General features: G+C 35.0%; 1 protein-coding gene across 2 annotated transcripts in view; it reads left to right on the forward strand.

Annotated features, from left to right (window-relative positions):
• The window catches only part of KHDRBS2 (KH RNA binding domain containing, signal transduction associated 2), a 546,913-nt gene that overhangs the window by 214,648 nt on the left and 316,786 nt on the right, over positions 1 to 15,479 (forward strand). For both annotated transcript variants that reach the window (XR_005030941.2, XM_036916275.2), the window contains exon 3: positions 5,180 to 5,296. Coding sequence is in view for 1 of the 2 variants with exons in the window: in XM_036916275.2 (XP_036772170.1) it covers positions 5,180 to 5,296 (117 nt within the window). In the remaining variant the exon portion in view is untranslated. The remainder of the gene's footprint in view (positions 1 to 5,179; positions 5,297 to 15,479) is intronic.

The following is a 15,479-nucleotide window of genomic DNA, read 5'->3' on the forward strand; positions in this document are numbered from 1 at the left end:
CAAATATTTTTCTTAAAATGTCCCTAGTTTTATGGGAAGCACTTGCTTTGCCACAAATTATGTTTTATTACTTTACAAATCCATTGAAATGCATTCCTTTTGGTTCATTTTGCTTGACACAATTTAAATATTTGCTTTTAGAAAAATAATTAAAAATTTGATTATAATCGCTTAAAAAACATTTTGCATATAAAAATTATAAAACAATTGTTCAGTGACTTAAGCATAAATGAATTCGACACACACAAATTTAATTTTCTTCAAACCTGGAGATAAAATACTTTCAGATTATTTGAATATATTTGACATACTGAAAACACAGCTGTTCACTCTACCAAGCCTAAGAATCTTAGAGCTTCCCAAGTTACTAAATTATGGCTAAATAATGAAGACACTGCTGTATATTGGAGTTATTTTCTGTGTTTAAAGGGATTTCTTTGAAAAGTTTAGAAACTGATTAATTCTCTGAACTGATAATTCATCTGTCATGATTATATCAATCTGCTTTGTTTGAAGGGGGACTGAATGTAGGATGAAACCAGAGGGGAAACATGTCTTATTAGGCCAACTCTTATACTGGCTGTTTTCAGAGTTTATCTTAAAATAAGTTTCCAAAAACTAAGCACAGCGTCAAAAATACGTTACCAGCTTCATAATTACATCTGATGTTTTAAAATTTCAAACAGAAATGATAATCAGTTTTTTTGTGAAAAATAAAAATCCTCTTGAGGAGCAAGAAAGAAAGGCTGGAAGCATTCTCTGTGGGTGTGTGAATGCAAGTGCCCTCCTTTGCAGGGGAGACAGGCATGTAAGGGGGCTTGTAAACATTTCTTCTGCCCACCACGTACACACTTGCTGTGAGATCATCCACTAGAGGACTTAGCACAGTGCCTGCCCCATGGGGAGCCTTCGGAAAATATGAATTTTAGCAAGTAATAGTAGCATCTAATTCTAAAAAATAATTCTCTATCATAAATATGAAAATATTAACAATATAAAAATGATAAAAGAGTAATGGTTACCAAAGTCAAACTTCACTGTGTGTCAGGCATTATGACAATATACTGAAACAATAATAATCATGTAGCATAACATAGCAGTCTACATTTATTGAGCACTTACTGTGCATATGTTATTGTCTTTATCATCCCCATTTTATAGATAAGAAGAGTGAAGCTTAGTGTTAGTTAAGTTAGGTAATACAGCCAGATTTATACAGCTAGCAACTTTACAGACCCATGCAATCTGACTTCAACACCATGCTCCTAAGAATTATGGCCTAATTATTCACTGATGTGGGAGCATTTTAGTCAACCAAATAATTGGAATAAAAAAAAAGTCCTTGGGAGCATTCCACAGTGTTGGCTCCAAAAACTCCAGATATTTGGGAAGAGAGAAAAACACTTAAGTCAACTTAAACTATGATAAATAAGCACTTGTTAGCAAAAGCAGACGGTAGATGGTGCATGTTTAAATTTCAGAAGCATTGAAAGGAGGACTGCTTGCCTAAAATTATGTTGTGTAGTACATGTTAATCATAAAAGATACTTTCCATCAGCTTGTAAAATTAAATCTCTGATCATATAATATCTTCATTCTGTTGAATGCTTGTGTTCTATTTCAGAGGGTAGAGTTAGTAAAAAAATTCAGAGGGATATTTCTCTTAGCACTTTAAGACAGTTTGTTTTCAGATTGGTCATGGATTATAAATAAAGTTACTGTTGAAATAGAAGTGTTGGGGAAATGTGTCAAATTAATCATGACAGAGAACAGAAACTTCTGAGGGTAGGGACCGTGTATATATTTTGTCAGTAAACTGTCCTCAGCCAGGAATGTGTGAAATGCTCTCTCTTCCCTTCAGTCATAAACCTTCCTAGTGGAGATATCACTTTGAGTGCCTTGATACTTTTGTATTCGATATTTTATTACTACTTGGAAAAAGGGCAAGAAAGTTCTGAGACAGAGTACTAAAGAAAAAGTCAGCCAATTTTATTCCACTGGAATTGTTCTATCTGATTTCTTTTAAAAGTTGTATGATATTTAATGCAGTCAAATAATATGTGTAATTTTCATATGCAGTATAAACAATATTAAAAAATGAACACTTATGAACACCTAAGTTAAACTAAAGTCTAAAATATTGCCTATTTGTCAACTCCTATATGTTTCCCTTTGATAATATTTGCTGATATCCATTAAGGTCACGAAGTTTCCCTTGAAATTTTGTATTAATTATTATACCCGTTATTTGAGGATTAGATTGACTATTTATGTATGTATTCATAAGGAAAATATTTTTAAATTTTGTTTCTTGAGTTTTATAAAAACAGTGTCATTTGTTTAGAGCTTGAATTTTTCACTCAAAATATTATTTTTAGGATTTGTTAACAAGATTTCATATGATGGGTAATTTATGTTCACTGCTGCTATTGGTTGGCAATCTTGGGAGTTACCCAGGTGAAATTTGAAAGTGGGCCTTGTATATGAAGGGCAAGGAGAGACCAAAGAACTAGGCAGACTGCCCCAGATTGGTAGGTAAAAAGCAAGGGAACTGATGTATAAGACTTGTCTTGGGCAGCTGCAATGAGTCTACCTTCATACCTGTCCTCCAGAATTTTAAGAGTTGACAAAGAGGATTTAATGGCGTCCAGTCACCTATTCTGCTCAGGTGGTCTCAACAACACATTACTTAAGGATGAATCCTTGAATTGGCTACTACTATGGGAACAGTGGGAAGAATGGAAATTCTAAAGATGGTGAAGGGAGTAAGGAGTCTCTGATTCCCCAGGTCCAGTTTGTAGATCAACCAGCATTTTGATGACTTGCAACATTTGCATAGATTGGAATGGCATATTTCCTAAAAGTCTACTGAGATTCCTTTGTACAACTGCCTGGGACTAGACATATCATTATGATATTATTTTTAAAAATATATTATGAGTTCTCAACCTTCTGATTTTTTTTCCCACTCTTAATTGAAGTACTATTTACATACAGTAAAATGCACAGCTCTTAGGGTGCAGCTTGCAGTTTAAAAAAATATATACCTATACTTTCAACAAAATAAAGAACAGTCTGTCACCCCAGATGTTTCCTTCATGCCATTTTCTAGCCAGTCCAACCTCAGCCTTCTAGTCTCAACAGGAAACCAGACTTATGAATTATAATGTCATATATTATTTTTGCTTCTAGAATTTTGTATTAATGGAATTTGACATGATACACTTTTTTGTATCTGGCTTCTTCCAGCATTATGTGATATGCATCCATCCATTGTGTCAATCAGTGACTAATTCCTATTATGTGTAAACTTGGTTATCTTTTCTCCTACAATGGGTGTTGGTTTATTTCTAGTTTAATCATAGTTGTGAATAACATCTCACACACATTCATGTGGAAGTCATTTTGTGAATGTGTGCTTTTATTTCTCTTGGTTAAATACTTATGGATAGAATTACTGGATCATAGAAGATCTCTATGATTAACTTCATAAATAACTGCCAATTTTCTTTCTAAAGTAGTTGTATTATTTTAAATTGCCAACAGTGATTGCTCCAGTAGTTCACATTCTCAACATTTGAGCTGTTTTTTCCCTTTAGCAATTCTGATGTGTGTGTGTTTAATTATTTACTTGATGGAGATTTTTATAGATTCTAAATTCTAGTCATTTTTCAGATGTATGTATGGGGAGTATTTTCTCTCAGTCTGTGGCTTAATGAAAAAGTCTATTCAATTTCTTAATGGTTTTTTTGATCAACAAAAGTTTTAGTGAATGATCTTTGTTTCCCAGTTAAGTAACATTTCTCAGCTTAAGATTGCAAAGACATTCTTCTGTGCTTTCTTCCTAGAATGTTTATAATTTTAGCTTTTATGTTTAAATCTTTTACAGATCTCAAAATAAGGTTTACCTAACTGTGAAGTAGGACATAAAAAGTTTTCTGTGTTTATTTTGTTTTTGCTTTTTTTGTGGGGGAGGGTATATGAATATCCTGTCATTCCAGGGCCGTTTGTTAGACTTTTTCAAGTCTGATGTCTTTGGCACTTCTGTTGAAAACCAGTTGACCTTCTAACTGTGTTCTTTCTGAACTTTATACTGTTGCATTTACCTACTTGCCTATAGGTACAACAATCCATATGCTCTAGTAGAACATTGAATAGCTGTAAGAGTAGACATGCTTGACTTCATCCTGGACTTGGGAAAGCGTTCAGTCTTTCACTATTGAGTGTAGTCTGTTTCTTACTGTAGGACCATGGATTTTTTTTTTAAACTTGGAAAACTCTGCTTTAGAAAGCAATTACTTAATTTCATTTATCTTTATCCTTCATGTGCACAGTATGAAGTATAAATACAGTTTTTGGTGCATTTTCAACCTTTTACAATTTTTAAATTAATCAGTGTATGGTTATCTGAGTCATTTGGTTTGGTAATGTTCCTTTTTCTAGCTGACAGCATATTCTGATAACTTCTCTTAGTTTACCTGTTTTTAACCATGTTTCAGAATGAATAAACAAATTGAAAGGTCCACCCCTGATATTTTTCCAGATTTAGACAAACTGTTTTCTATATATGTTCTATCTGTAGTGTTTAAATTCTTGTCTATGTAATCACATCTTTTATTTGCTGCAAGAACAACGCTTTAACATAGAAAACTCTTTAATATTGAAGAAAAATTGAATCTCTTTATTCCTAATCATGAAATTTGGAATAGAATGTTATGGATACAGACAATGCTTAATAAACATTAATATTAGATTTCATTTTAAAAATCAATTTAAAATATTACGTTTTGCAATTTTGAAGGTGCATAGTTAAGTTTGTTTTTAATTTAATAATCTGATTGGAGATAAAGAGCCTCTAGAAAGTTTGTAAACCATTGTTCTTTTCCCTATTTGTGTATTTGATTATATATTACATGATATGTTCAACACATTATTGATTTTGACATTCCTTTGGAATGAGGCATCCTTTTTCAAATGGATCTTTGATAAGAAGTCTGAAATGGTTTTGTGTGTGTGTGTGTGTGTGTGTGTGTGTGTGTGTATGTGTATGTGTGTGTGAGAATGGCATAATTCTCTATTCCAGGTAAAGTTTGAAAAACCCACTCCCATCAGTTATTCTCGGTACACATTATTACTTTTCTCTCCTTTAAAACAAACATTCTATTGATTTTGTTTCTAGTTCAATTTTGTGGGGAAATTGCTCGGACCAAGAGGAAACTCCTTGAAGAGGCTACAGGAAGAAACAGGTGCTAAAATGTCCATCCTGGGCAAAGGATCAATGAGAGATAAAGCAAAGGTACTGGACTTTGAATTTGATACTTAAACATACAGGAGGTTACCTGTAACAGCTATGGCCAAATTTTACAAGCACATCTGAATTGTTCTCCATTATTTCCTATGATTTTTACCTTCTGGAACCATTCTGTTCCACTTTCTGATGTCTCATCCATTTTCATAAAAATCCATTTTTGGTCTTTTTTTCCCCAAGAACATTGATTTCTCTATTTTTGTTCTCATTAGTCCTTTATGTAGGTTGCTGTCAAATCTTACTGCTTTTTCTGTGTTCTCTGTAGGATGTTTCTATATGTCTATGTTCATTTTCTTCAATTCCCTGGCTGGATTCCTTTTCTTTCTTCAACTATATCACCTACTCACATCATTGTATTGCTCTCATTTTATCTCTATGCTATGTTTCACTCTGATCCTCCTACCTGACACAATTTAAAATACTTATTTGCAAATCTAAGACAATTCCATTTATGTTTGGAAATGTTTCAGTGATATTAAACAACTCACCTGACCCCCAAAAGAAAAGTAAAGAAATATTTGAATTTTGATGTCTGAGATGATTCATTTCACAACTGAACTACACAATTTTCCCATCTTGTAAAATGATAGCAATTTTCTGTGTTTTAGAATTCAGCATTTTGGGAAAATAACAACCATTCATTGAAGTTTATTCATGAAGGATCTTTTAAAATTCATTGAGAAAAGGTGAATGTGTTTTGATAGTATCATTTGGTCAGGTCGTACTCTTTTTATTTTATAGGTTACCATGGAAAATAAAATATTCAAATACTTATTTCTGACTATGGGAATTACTTTTAGGAGTTCTGTCTTTCAACTATTAACTTAAAATCTTAAATGAAGACATTTATAGTGAGAAATGTTACTGAACAGGTGAATATATCATACGTAACATTTTATCTTGATTGTAGTAAGGCTGTGTATGGTGTTTGAGCAAAACACTTTATATGCATACTTTTTTGGAATGGATCAATAGTCAATTCTGTGAATTGCAGAAGGGGTGCTTCTTACTAGTCTTCTATTTTGAATAACTTTAGGTTACTATCTACTGTGTGCTCTCTTTCTAATCCTCCTGGCTCCTGTTTCTCTGAGTACATTAGAGGAAATAACAGGTTTTAAGAGGTATAACACCACTATCTAGTCAAGAGATTAGCTTTTGCCCTCTACTACAAACCCATTGAGATTTTCTATATGTATTAGGGGAAACTGACACATGTAACCTATGTCTGTACTTTCATGTGTTTTTAAAATATTTGTTTTGTTACGTTCTCCAGAAATCTCATAGTCTTACATTATAAACTTCATATTGTATACTTTTGTACTCTTAATACATTTTTTTAATATTTAACTCAGGCATCATCTTCTAGCAGGATTTTCCTGAACTTCTGTGATTAAAAATTCAGTCTTACCACTTAACATATTAACGTATTTCATTGAAATTTTCTGTTCCTCTCATTAACCTGTACACTTCCACAGGCCAGAGGAATGTCCTAGTCAGCTTTGCACACCCAGTACCTCCATGTAGTTTATCCATATGTTTCAAAGCAAATGGGTGTGTATTTTTCATTCCCATATATTTTGACGTTTTTTTTTCCTGTTCATAAAGTTTTAAATTGGATTTGCTTTTCCCTGTGAGCATGGTAGGTGCCAGCCTAAGTATTTGAAAATCTAGTAGGAAACAAATTTGCTTCTGTTAAGTTTCCATTAGGTTTAATTTACTGATAGAACCTGTTACTTAAAATCCTGTTCCTCACCGATTACTTTTGGGGTGATCTATCATTTTTGTCTGTGCTTTGAGTTCTTTCATTGCTCCTTTACGAAATGAAAGAAATGGAAACATTTAATAACAGTAATAATGTATTGTACTCTAAAATACATTTTATAGAATTTAGAAAAGATTTTAATGGCCAACAGTGCTAGACACATAGCTGAAATAAAACCACAGACATGGGAATAAAAAATTTTACCTTAGTAAACACTTGTTTAAAATAAACATAAATCCTTGGTAAATTATTGATTATTATGCCATTATTTTGCCTCTCCTCAATATGACCTGAACAGGAAGATTTTATGTGATTTTAATCTTTTTGCTAGTAAGTAAAACTCATCTGATTCTTCAATGGACGTATATAGTGTGTATGTACTTATACAACCACACAAGCATATATTCATGGATAAATGCAGAGGTACTTATTAGACATACTATGTGTCGTGCACAGTTCTTGTTCACAGGAATAAATGTGACAAATTTTTTCCCTCCTGGAGTTCACATTCCAGTGGGATAGACAGAATAAATAAGGGAATAAATACATTTAATACCATCAGGTATTGATAATTGTGATGGATTAAAATAAAACAGAGGACAGGGAAAGGGGTTAATGGTGGTGGAAGCAATAGTTGGGTGTGATAATCTAGTAGAACACTGGATAATGAGAAAGAACCAGCCAGAGAAAAATCAGAAATGGGAGCGAATTTCAAGAATAATGACCCGGAGGGAGAATCCATATCTTTATCTAAAACTGTAACTCTCATGACAACTATAGCCATATCTGTTTCTGTCTGTATTTATTCCCATACAGCCACTCTCTGATTTCTTTGCTCACCTTTATAGCAAAGCTTGCTGAAAATGGTATTTGCAGTCAGTCGCTCTCATCCTTTCGTTGTTATTCTCTCCCTCAGCTCCTGTGACTGGGGCTCTTCCTCCAGACCTTGAAGCCCAGGACTTAGTCTTCAGACTTTTCTTTCTTGCATGACCTCATATCATCTACATGCTTCAGAACCCAAAATGTGTATGTCCATCCCCAGTCTCTCCCTAAGGTTCTGGATTTATATTTAACTACCTTATCAACATGTCCTTGTGGATATCTAATAGTCACTGAAATGGATTATGTCTAAATGCATGCATACAAATATATGTATGCCTTTGTTCTCTGTGTGTATATATGTGTATATGTGCATATATGAATTATATGTGTATTATATATATAAAATATATTTACACATGTATTTACCTATATAAATACCTACATGTTATTTACATAGTTGCCTATATATAGCAAATACATGTAAATACATATGCAGAGTGTCAGGGGGATAAACCAAAGGACTGAAAGAGTAACAGAGAAAGATTGGCAGATTGAGAGACATACCTTTGCCAACTTTTAGGGCCTCGGTGAGTGCATTATGGCCATGACACCTTAAGATTTGGGATACGTCCTCTTTTTGTCCTGTGTTTGTTAAAAAGCAAATCAGATCAAAACAGGAAATGAAAAGAGCCCATACTCAACTGCATTGTGCTTGGGAACTCAAGCCTACAGAGGTTAGATGTGTTTATTTAAAGTTTCTATCAGCAGACATTGAAGAGATCGACACACAGCCACAAGTCTGTTTTTCACATTCTGTGCAATAAAAATCGAAATAAAAATACTGAAGCATTACAAGGCGCTCTTTGGACACCTGCAGGCAAAGTATGGTTCAGCAGCCTCTTCTGCAGTCCTAGAGTCAGGCTCCTGCCTCTTCATACAAACTCGTTTAATAGCCTCACTTGCAATTACTGGCTTACCTCGCCTTTCTAGGACATAATGCACATTGTCGTCCTGTGCTGAGTACACCATTATGGTGCTACACACAATGCATGTCTTAAACTGGATAATATTTGGATCATTGTGTAAGTCAGGGCAAAATAACTGTGCAAAAATATCTCTTATACATTTTCTATGTGCTCAACTGGAGATGAACTATTATGCTGTGTAGGGAATAAGTATTAGACATCACTCAAGCCCTCACAAAATTTTTAATTAAACATCCTGATGCGTTTAACACTTTCTTTAAAAAAGTATCAATCATTCAATTAGTCGGTGGAGAGGATGGCATACTCAGTGTTATTTTTATAAGTGTAAGATTTCTTAATCTTTAGACAAATATGAAGTTTTAGACTTGTTTTTAGATATTATAACATTAACTGCATGATACAGAAAACAGTTCTAGTGGTTAGGGTAGTGAGAGGAGTCTAACAAGGTTAATGTTTTTATTTGTGTTAGTTTGTTTTTGATGGATTTGGGAGAAACATTCCTTTCCATGTAGTTATACTAAACCAATAGCTCTATAAGCAAAGAAAGAAAATCAAACCCAAATGGCAGCAAAATACAGTAACATCCAAGACAATAACTGTAGCCAAGTCCTACCTCATTATTTCATTCCCATATTGGTCAGATCACAGAATACATGGACTCATATTCTGCCAGAAACATTCCAGGAATGATTGAACAGAAGCAAACTTTAAAGTTGTGATGATAAAAGGTATTCCTAGAGACATCCAGGAAGTAAAATATGTTTGCAGTATTTCAAAATACCTCAGAAAATTAACTGGCAGTTCAGAGATGTCTTTACAGTCTAAGTCCTTCATATGCCATATGGCCAGCCGGTTCTAAATAACCATGCAGCTGCCAGCTTCCCTAGCAGTTGCTTCTGAGCAATCTTCAGGGGTAACTTACTGTAGCTTGGATCGAGTGTTGCTATTTTTAGTGAGGCTGATACCAGAGATTGTTGAGGGAGAACAGAGGAAGCAATGGTTTTACTCGCTTATCTTTGAAAAGAAGAACAAATGTATTAGCCCCAAGAAAAAAAGGTTTGAGAGGTTAGAGAAAAATCACACCCAGATAAGAGTGAGGGAACAGCAGGAAAGCATGAAGTCATATCTCTTGCATAATTACCCTTTGTTCTCCAGTGGAAATCAAAATTGGCCGTGTAGCAAATAAATTGTGTTGCAGTGAAAGTTGAAGAGACCAGTGTATCATGATATTCATGAGAAATCAGTTTCACATGAGCATCTTCAACCCTTTTCTAGATAAATAGTTTGTCAGCCACTATAGTGTGCTTTGACATCAGAATTAAAAAAAAAAAGCCATAAATCAATCCAGACTCTTCATAAGCATTTCCATTAATAAGCTTGGTTGAAATTATGGAATGTTGTGGTCTTAAAACAAGCTGTTAAAGGTAAAGTGCTGCTTGTGGAGCTTTATTTCACAGTGTGTTATCGTTCCCAAGGCAAGCCTTTGCCTCTTTGATGTGCTAATACCATGTGTAGCTTCTCTGTTATAATATATCTTCAGTATTCAGGGATGGCTGCTTTCATAAAGCCTTTCTGATTTTATGGCATGATTGATTTTCATCAACAATAAAATCAACTAAAAACCTTCAAAGCGATACTGCTTCCTGGTAGGCAGTGTGGGTATGAACCATCCTCTCATTCGGCTCCTGAGCGATGCGTCACATCAAACAGCACGCTTAGTCTCTCAAATCCTGAAGGGCCAGGCCATGCTCACTGCTTGTCTGTCTGGCTGGGGCTGCTTACATAGACTCCTGTTTCAACTTTTTAACATCCCCAACAACAAAGCAATTTGTAATCCCACAGAATCAAGAGCCCAGATGCTCTGATTATAATTTTAGCTATGCCCCTTATACATTGTAAAGTAGATAGATAGCAATAGTTTTTTTCTCAACTTCTTTTCTGCACAAAAGAACACCTATCCTGTCTTGATGTCCAGAGACAGAGGAATGAGCATATACTTGGCTTAATTGTCACTTGGGTTTGTGAAGGACAAGGAGTGTGTCATAAATTACAGAGAGTTGGGATTTTAGTTTAGATTTGTTCATGGCATTCTTCTGTTTTTCTGACCTGAATTCTGAGAAAGTAGAGGAGCAGTGCAAAAGGTACCCCCCTGAAAAGAGCAGCTTGTGGGGCAAGGGGCATTGCATCACAAATACGTATTTTGTGAGGACACAATGAAACCTGTGGTTAATGGTGAACCCCTGTAAGGTGATTTCGACCTGTGATACATTTGGACTCCAAGCGGTCAAACAATTAAAATAGTCTTGAGTTGAAGAGTATCATCAGTGTATCATGATATTCATGAGAAATCAGTTTCACATGAGCATCTTCAACCCTTTTATGGATAAATAGTTTGTCAGCCGCTATAGTGTGCTTTGACATCAGAATGAAAAAAAAAAGCCACAAATCAATCCGGACTCTTCATCAGCTTCAGTGACAGAGCATGGGCTGGCAACGTTTTATGTATTGTAAATCAAAGTTATATATTACTTTAAATCATTCACTTCCTCTAGTCTGATTTTACTCAGAGCTAGACACATTTAATTTTTGGAATTAAGACCTGCTGCAGGAAAGCTTGCAAGAACCTCATGTCTTAGCCATAAGCCAAGGAATATAGAGAGCAATTTTTTTTCATGTTACTGGTATAGTCACTTTTCCCCATGGTCTCTCTGTCACATGTTATTTGGACTATACCCTTGTTTCCCATGAGGAGTGACATGAGGGAATCAGAATCAAGACCTCTCATACCATGTTGCAGGAGATTTTTATTTATTAAGCTATTAAAAAATAGAATGATGAACACATAGAAAGGGACCGGGTATGTCTTGGGTACTTTAAATTCCACATCTGTGGCAGTTGACATTTCTTTCCGAGTGAGATGCGTGGGGCCTACTCCTCCGCCCCTGGAATCTGGGTAGTTCTAGTGACTTGCCTGTGGCCAAGGGCAGAGCAGGCGGGCCCCATCGTTTCTGAGGGGAGCTTAGAAGACGAAAGGCGCCTTCTGCCTCTCCGTAAGAACACTCTCTTGGAGTTCTCTGCTGCTCTGAAAGGATTCTGACACCCCTAAGGCTGTCCCTAGTGAAGAAGCCAAAGTGATATGGAGAGGCCATGTGCAGGTACCAGTGGGAAGTCCCGTTCAACCCAGGCTTCGAGTCGTCCAGTCCAGGAACTGCACATGCAAGTGAAGAACCCTCCAGACATTATCGGTCTCTGGCCGTTTGAATGAGCACAGGTTGCATGAATCCCCTTCTCTGTGGCCCCAGACCCTGGGAACGGGACGGGCTATCCACATTGTACTCCAGCTAAATCCTGCCTCACAGACTCCATGCACATGATAATAATAATAATATGGTTGTTTCTTTTGGCAGCTAAATTTGGCATGGTTAGTCTGTAACCTGTTCCTACTACTTTGTTTATAACATTAAAAGATGCTAATCATTGTTAGCAATTTTCCAAATCACAGATTTGTTCTCTTACATTTGTACTGCCCTGTCATGCCAATTACTACAGACTTTGATAATTTCTGGGGTTTTGTGTGGGTTTGTGTGTTTGGTATTTCGATTCTGGGGTTTTTTGTTTTGTTTTGTTTACTTGCAACTTGCTTTGAAACACATGTCAAAGTTTTATTTCAAAGTTATCAGTAAGGAAAAAAAACAAAAAACAAAAAACAAAGTTACCAGTAAGGGAAAAATAAAAGTCTTCCAAGAAAGTCAATCCAAAGATTTCTTCTTGGTAGAGGTATTTTTATGAGAGACCAGACACCAAACATAGAAAATTCTACTTAAAAAGTATTAGGCTACTCATAAATCTGGTTAAGGTCTTTGTGCCTTTGAATGTCTAGCTTAATGTCACAAGATTCTAGGTTAATTGGGTAGGTAATTCTAATTTCTCTGTAAGGCTTCTTAATTTTATTAAAACCTGACAAAGCAAGTGCTCTGGCATTTTATTAGAGATGCTAAATGGACCCAGAAGGGGAAGGAAATTGCACCTTACAGAAACTACTGCCCCTGATCAAGATTGGGATGGTTCTCTTTCTTAGTTCCTCTTTGGTCACACTGGATCACTGAAGGTTTGTCTTAGCCAAAAAGAGGATCATATGACATTTTGGTGCTGATAACATTAGCTGAATGTGTTGCTTCATTAGTCATTTCTTACATGTCTTATAAATGGTGAAATTTAAACATGAGATAAGTTATGTAATACATACACCGTCAAGATCACCTCCAGTAGATGTACCCATTGACATTATTTCTTTCTTTACTAGTTTCCTATATTAGGGTAGAATTATCAGCAGCACTTAAGATGATTGATTTTAGTGATATACAAATATATTAGTATATTTTATGTTACTCAGTGCTACACATATATTGTATATTTAGTGGTCTATCTCACTATATATTTTAAATATTAATATTTGCCTCATTTTTTAAATTGAATTCTATCTTTGCCTTGGCCACACATTCCAAATGGATATAGACACATATGAATAACCAAAGTGAAGTAATAGATCCATAGGAATAGACCAAATAAATATATTGGGTCTATATAATAATATGTGGGCAATCAAATGATTACATCAAATGATATAGGGGTCCAGTAGACCTATTTAAATATATCACAGCTTTAACAGGAAAATTGGATATTAGAAAAAAAATTCCTGAATAGCTTAATTTTGCCCACTGTAAGAAATAAGACATTTGTAATTTTGTGGGTAATTTTAATGTCAAATCAAGTAGGAATAGTTATTTAGAAGTCAAATAATAATGATATTTACTCTCCTATAAAAACCTTCAATGAAAGGGTGATTGTGTTTTTTAGAAAGGTGCTGTTAGATGTTTGTTCTAAATCATTGAAACTTGACCCCAATATAAGCCAGTTCTTGGAGAAAATGTTGGACATCTTGTTCTAGCACAGCTTGGGGAATTTGGAGATACAGTTAAGAGGCTAATGGACCCAGAGTGGGAACGCTGGAGAGAAAAATCCTGCACTTAACTCAAGTGTACTATCAGCACCAATTTAAATTCTGAATCTCATTAGCTGCAGAGATGTTTATTTGACTTAGTATTCCATTTTCTCCTTACTAGTTTTTTAACTTCGCAAGTCATTCATTGCAAAGTTGCATAGCAATCTAGTTTTATCAGCCACAAATAACCTGAATCATTCCTTAGCTGAGTAGAGTTGTCATAAACACTTGAAAATTGAGCTCTTGACAACCCTTGATACAAAGTAGAAAGCCGTTTCCTGGCTCTAGTTAATGATGCTCAACTGAGCCCAGAGAAAGACAGAGAAGTCAACTGCTGTTTGGTGTAACAGGTAACATGGCTGAGTTCACTTTTGCTTTCTGTGTGTATTGGTTCACCAAGAGTAAAATAAAAAATTTTTTAAAAAGGTAGAAAATGAAATGCCCAGGATAAAAATGAAATTTTACATATTTTGCTATGAACACAATCAGTTGCACCACTTGACTTTTTGTAGCCAGTACAAAGTTTTATACACTTCTGGGGACACCATTCACAAGGCATTCTCTGTGAGCTGTGCCTCCCGTTGTCCCATGCTGCCTGTCACCAGCACCTGAGCTAGTTCCGGGAGTAAGCACCAAAAGTCAGAACAAGAAACACCTCCATGTCCTTTGTTCTCAATATCTAAACATCATAAATCACCTAGACTCCTTATAAATATATTTATTTCTAAAATGTTATCTGCAAAGATATTTATTATATATGAGCATTTGTTTTAATTTTGATATTGCTAACACTTAACTTTTTTTTTGCTTTTTGAAGTGAGGTTTTTGAGATGGGTTGTGAACTGGTACCCAGTATTCTTTCATGTGGTTTACCCCAGATAAAGCGCTAGCCTATGTGTGTGTGATTGCTAACATCTGCAATCCTGGCATCACTGTGGTGTTAAAAAAACAAGCTAACAAGATGTGGCCCTTGATTTATGGAATTTGAAATGTCTCCAAAAGCTTTTGTGTTCATATTTCTGCATTTATCGTGCCCTGTATTGCTCCTGCCTCTTTGTCAATAGAAGGCTTCTTGTTTTTTTCTTCATTTTGAATGTTTTGAATTTTTTTAAATTTCTATCATTTGGCACTTTTACAGAATGTTTTTTCCAGCTTTTCTTAATTTTCTTCCTCTTCCCTATCTACGTTAAAAAAAAATGTAAAGCTAAAATAATTTGAAATCGGAATAGTAGTTTCTGTGCTTGAATCCTGAATGACTCTTAGTTCGATCTTGAATATTACTAGAATGTGAGAGATGTTTATTTCCTCAGTAGCATTACTGGTATCATATTTACTTAAATCAAACTCATCTAAGTCAGCAGTCACCCCTACCAACCCAGGAGCATAAGCAATAAAGAATAAGATAGTAAGCCATCAGCTGAATAGAAATATCCTACCATGTGCTGAGTTAGTATTTTCAGGTTTCCAATACCATATATTTTAGACTAGAAAGTTTTATCCACACTTTATTTAGTTATGACAATAATCTAAATCAAAGCATGTGGAAACTTTTGTTATGATTATCATTTGTCTAACTTTGTTTTGTTGGCAATGCCTTAG

Source organism: Manis pentadactyla, chromosome 16 (assembly GCF_030020395.1).
Source record: "Manis pentadactyla isolate mManPen7 chromosome 16, mManPen7.hap1, whole genome shotgun sequence".
In the NCBI taxonomy this organism is placed as follows: domain Eukaryota; kingdom Metazoa; phylum Chordata; class Mammalia; order Pholidota; family Manidae; genus Manis; species Manis pentadactyla.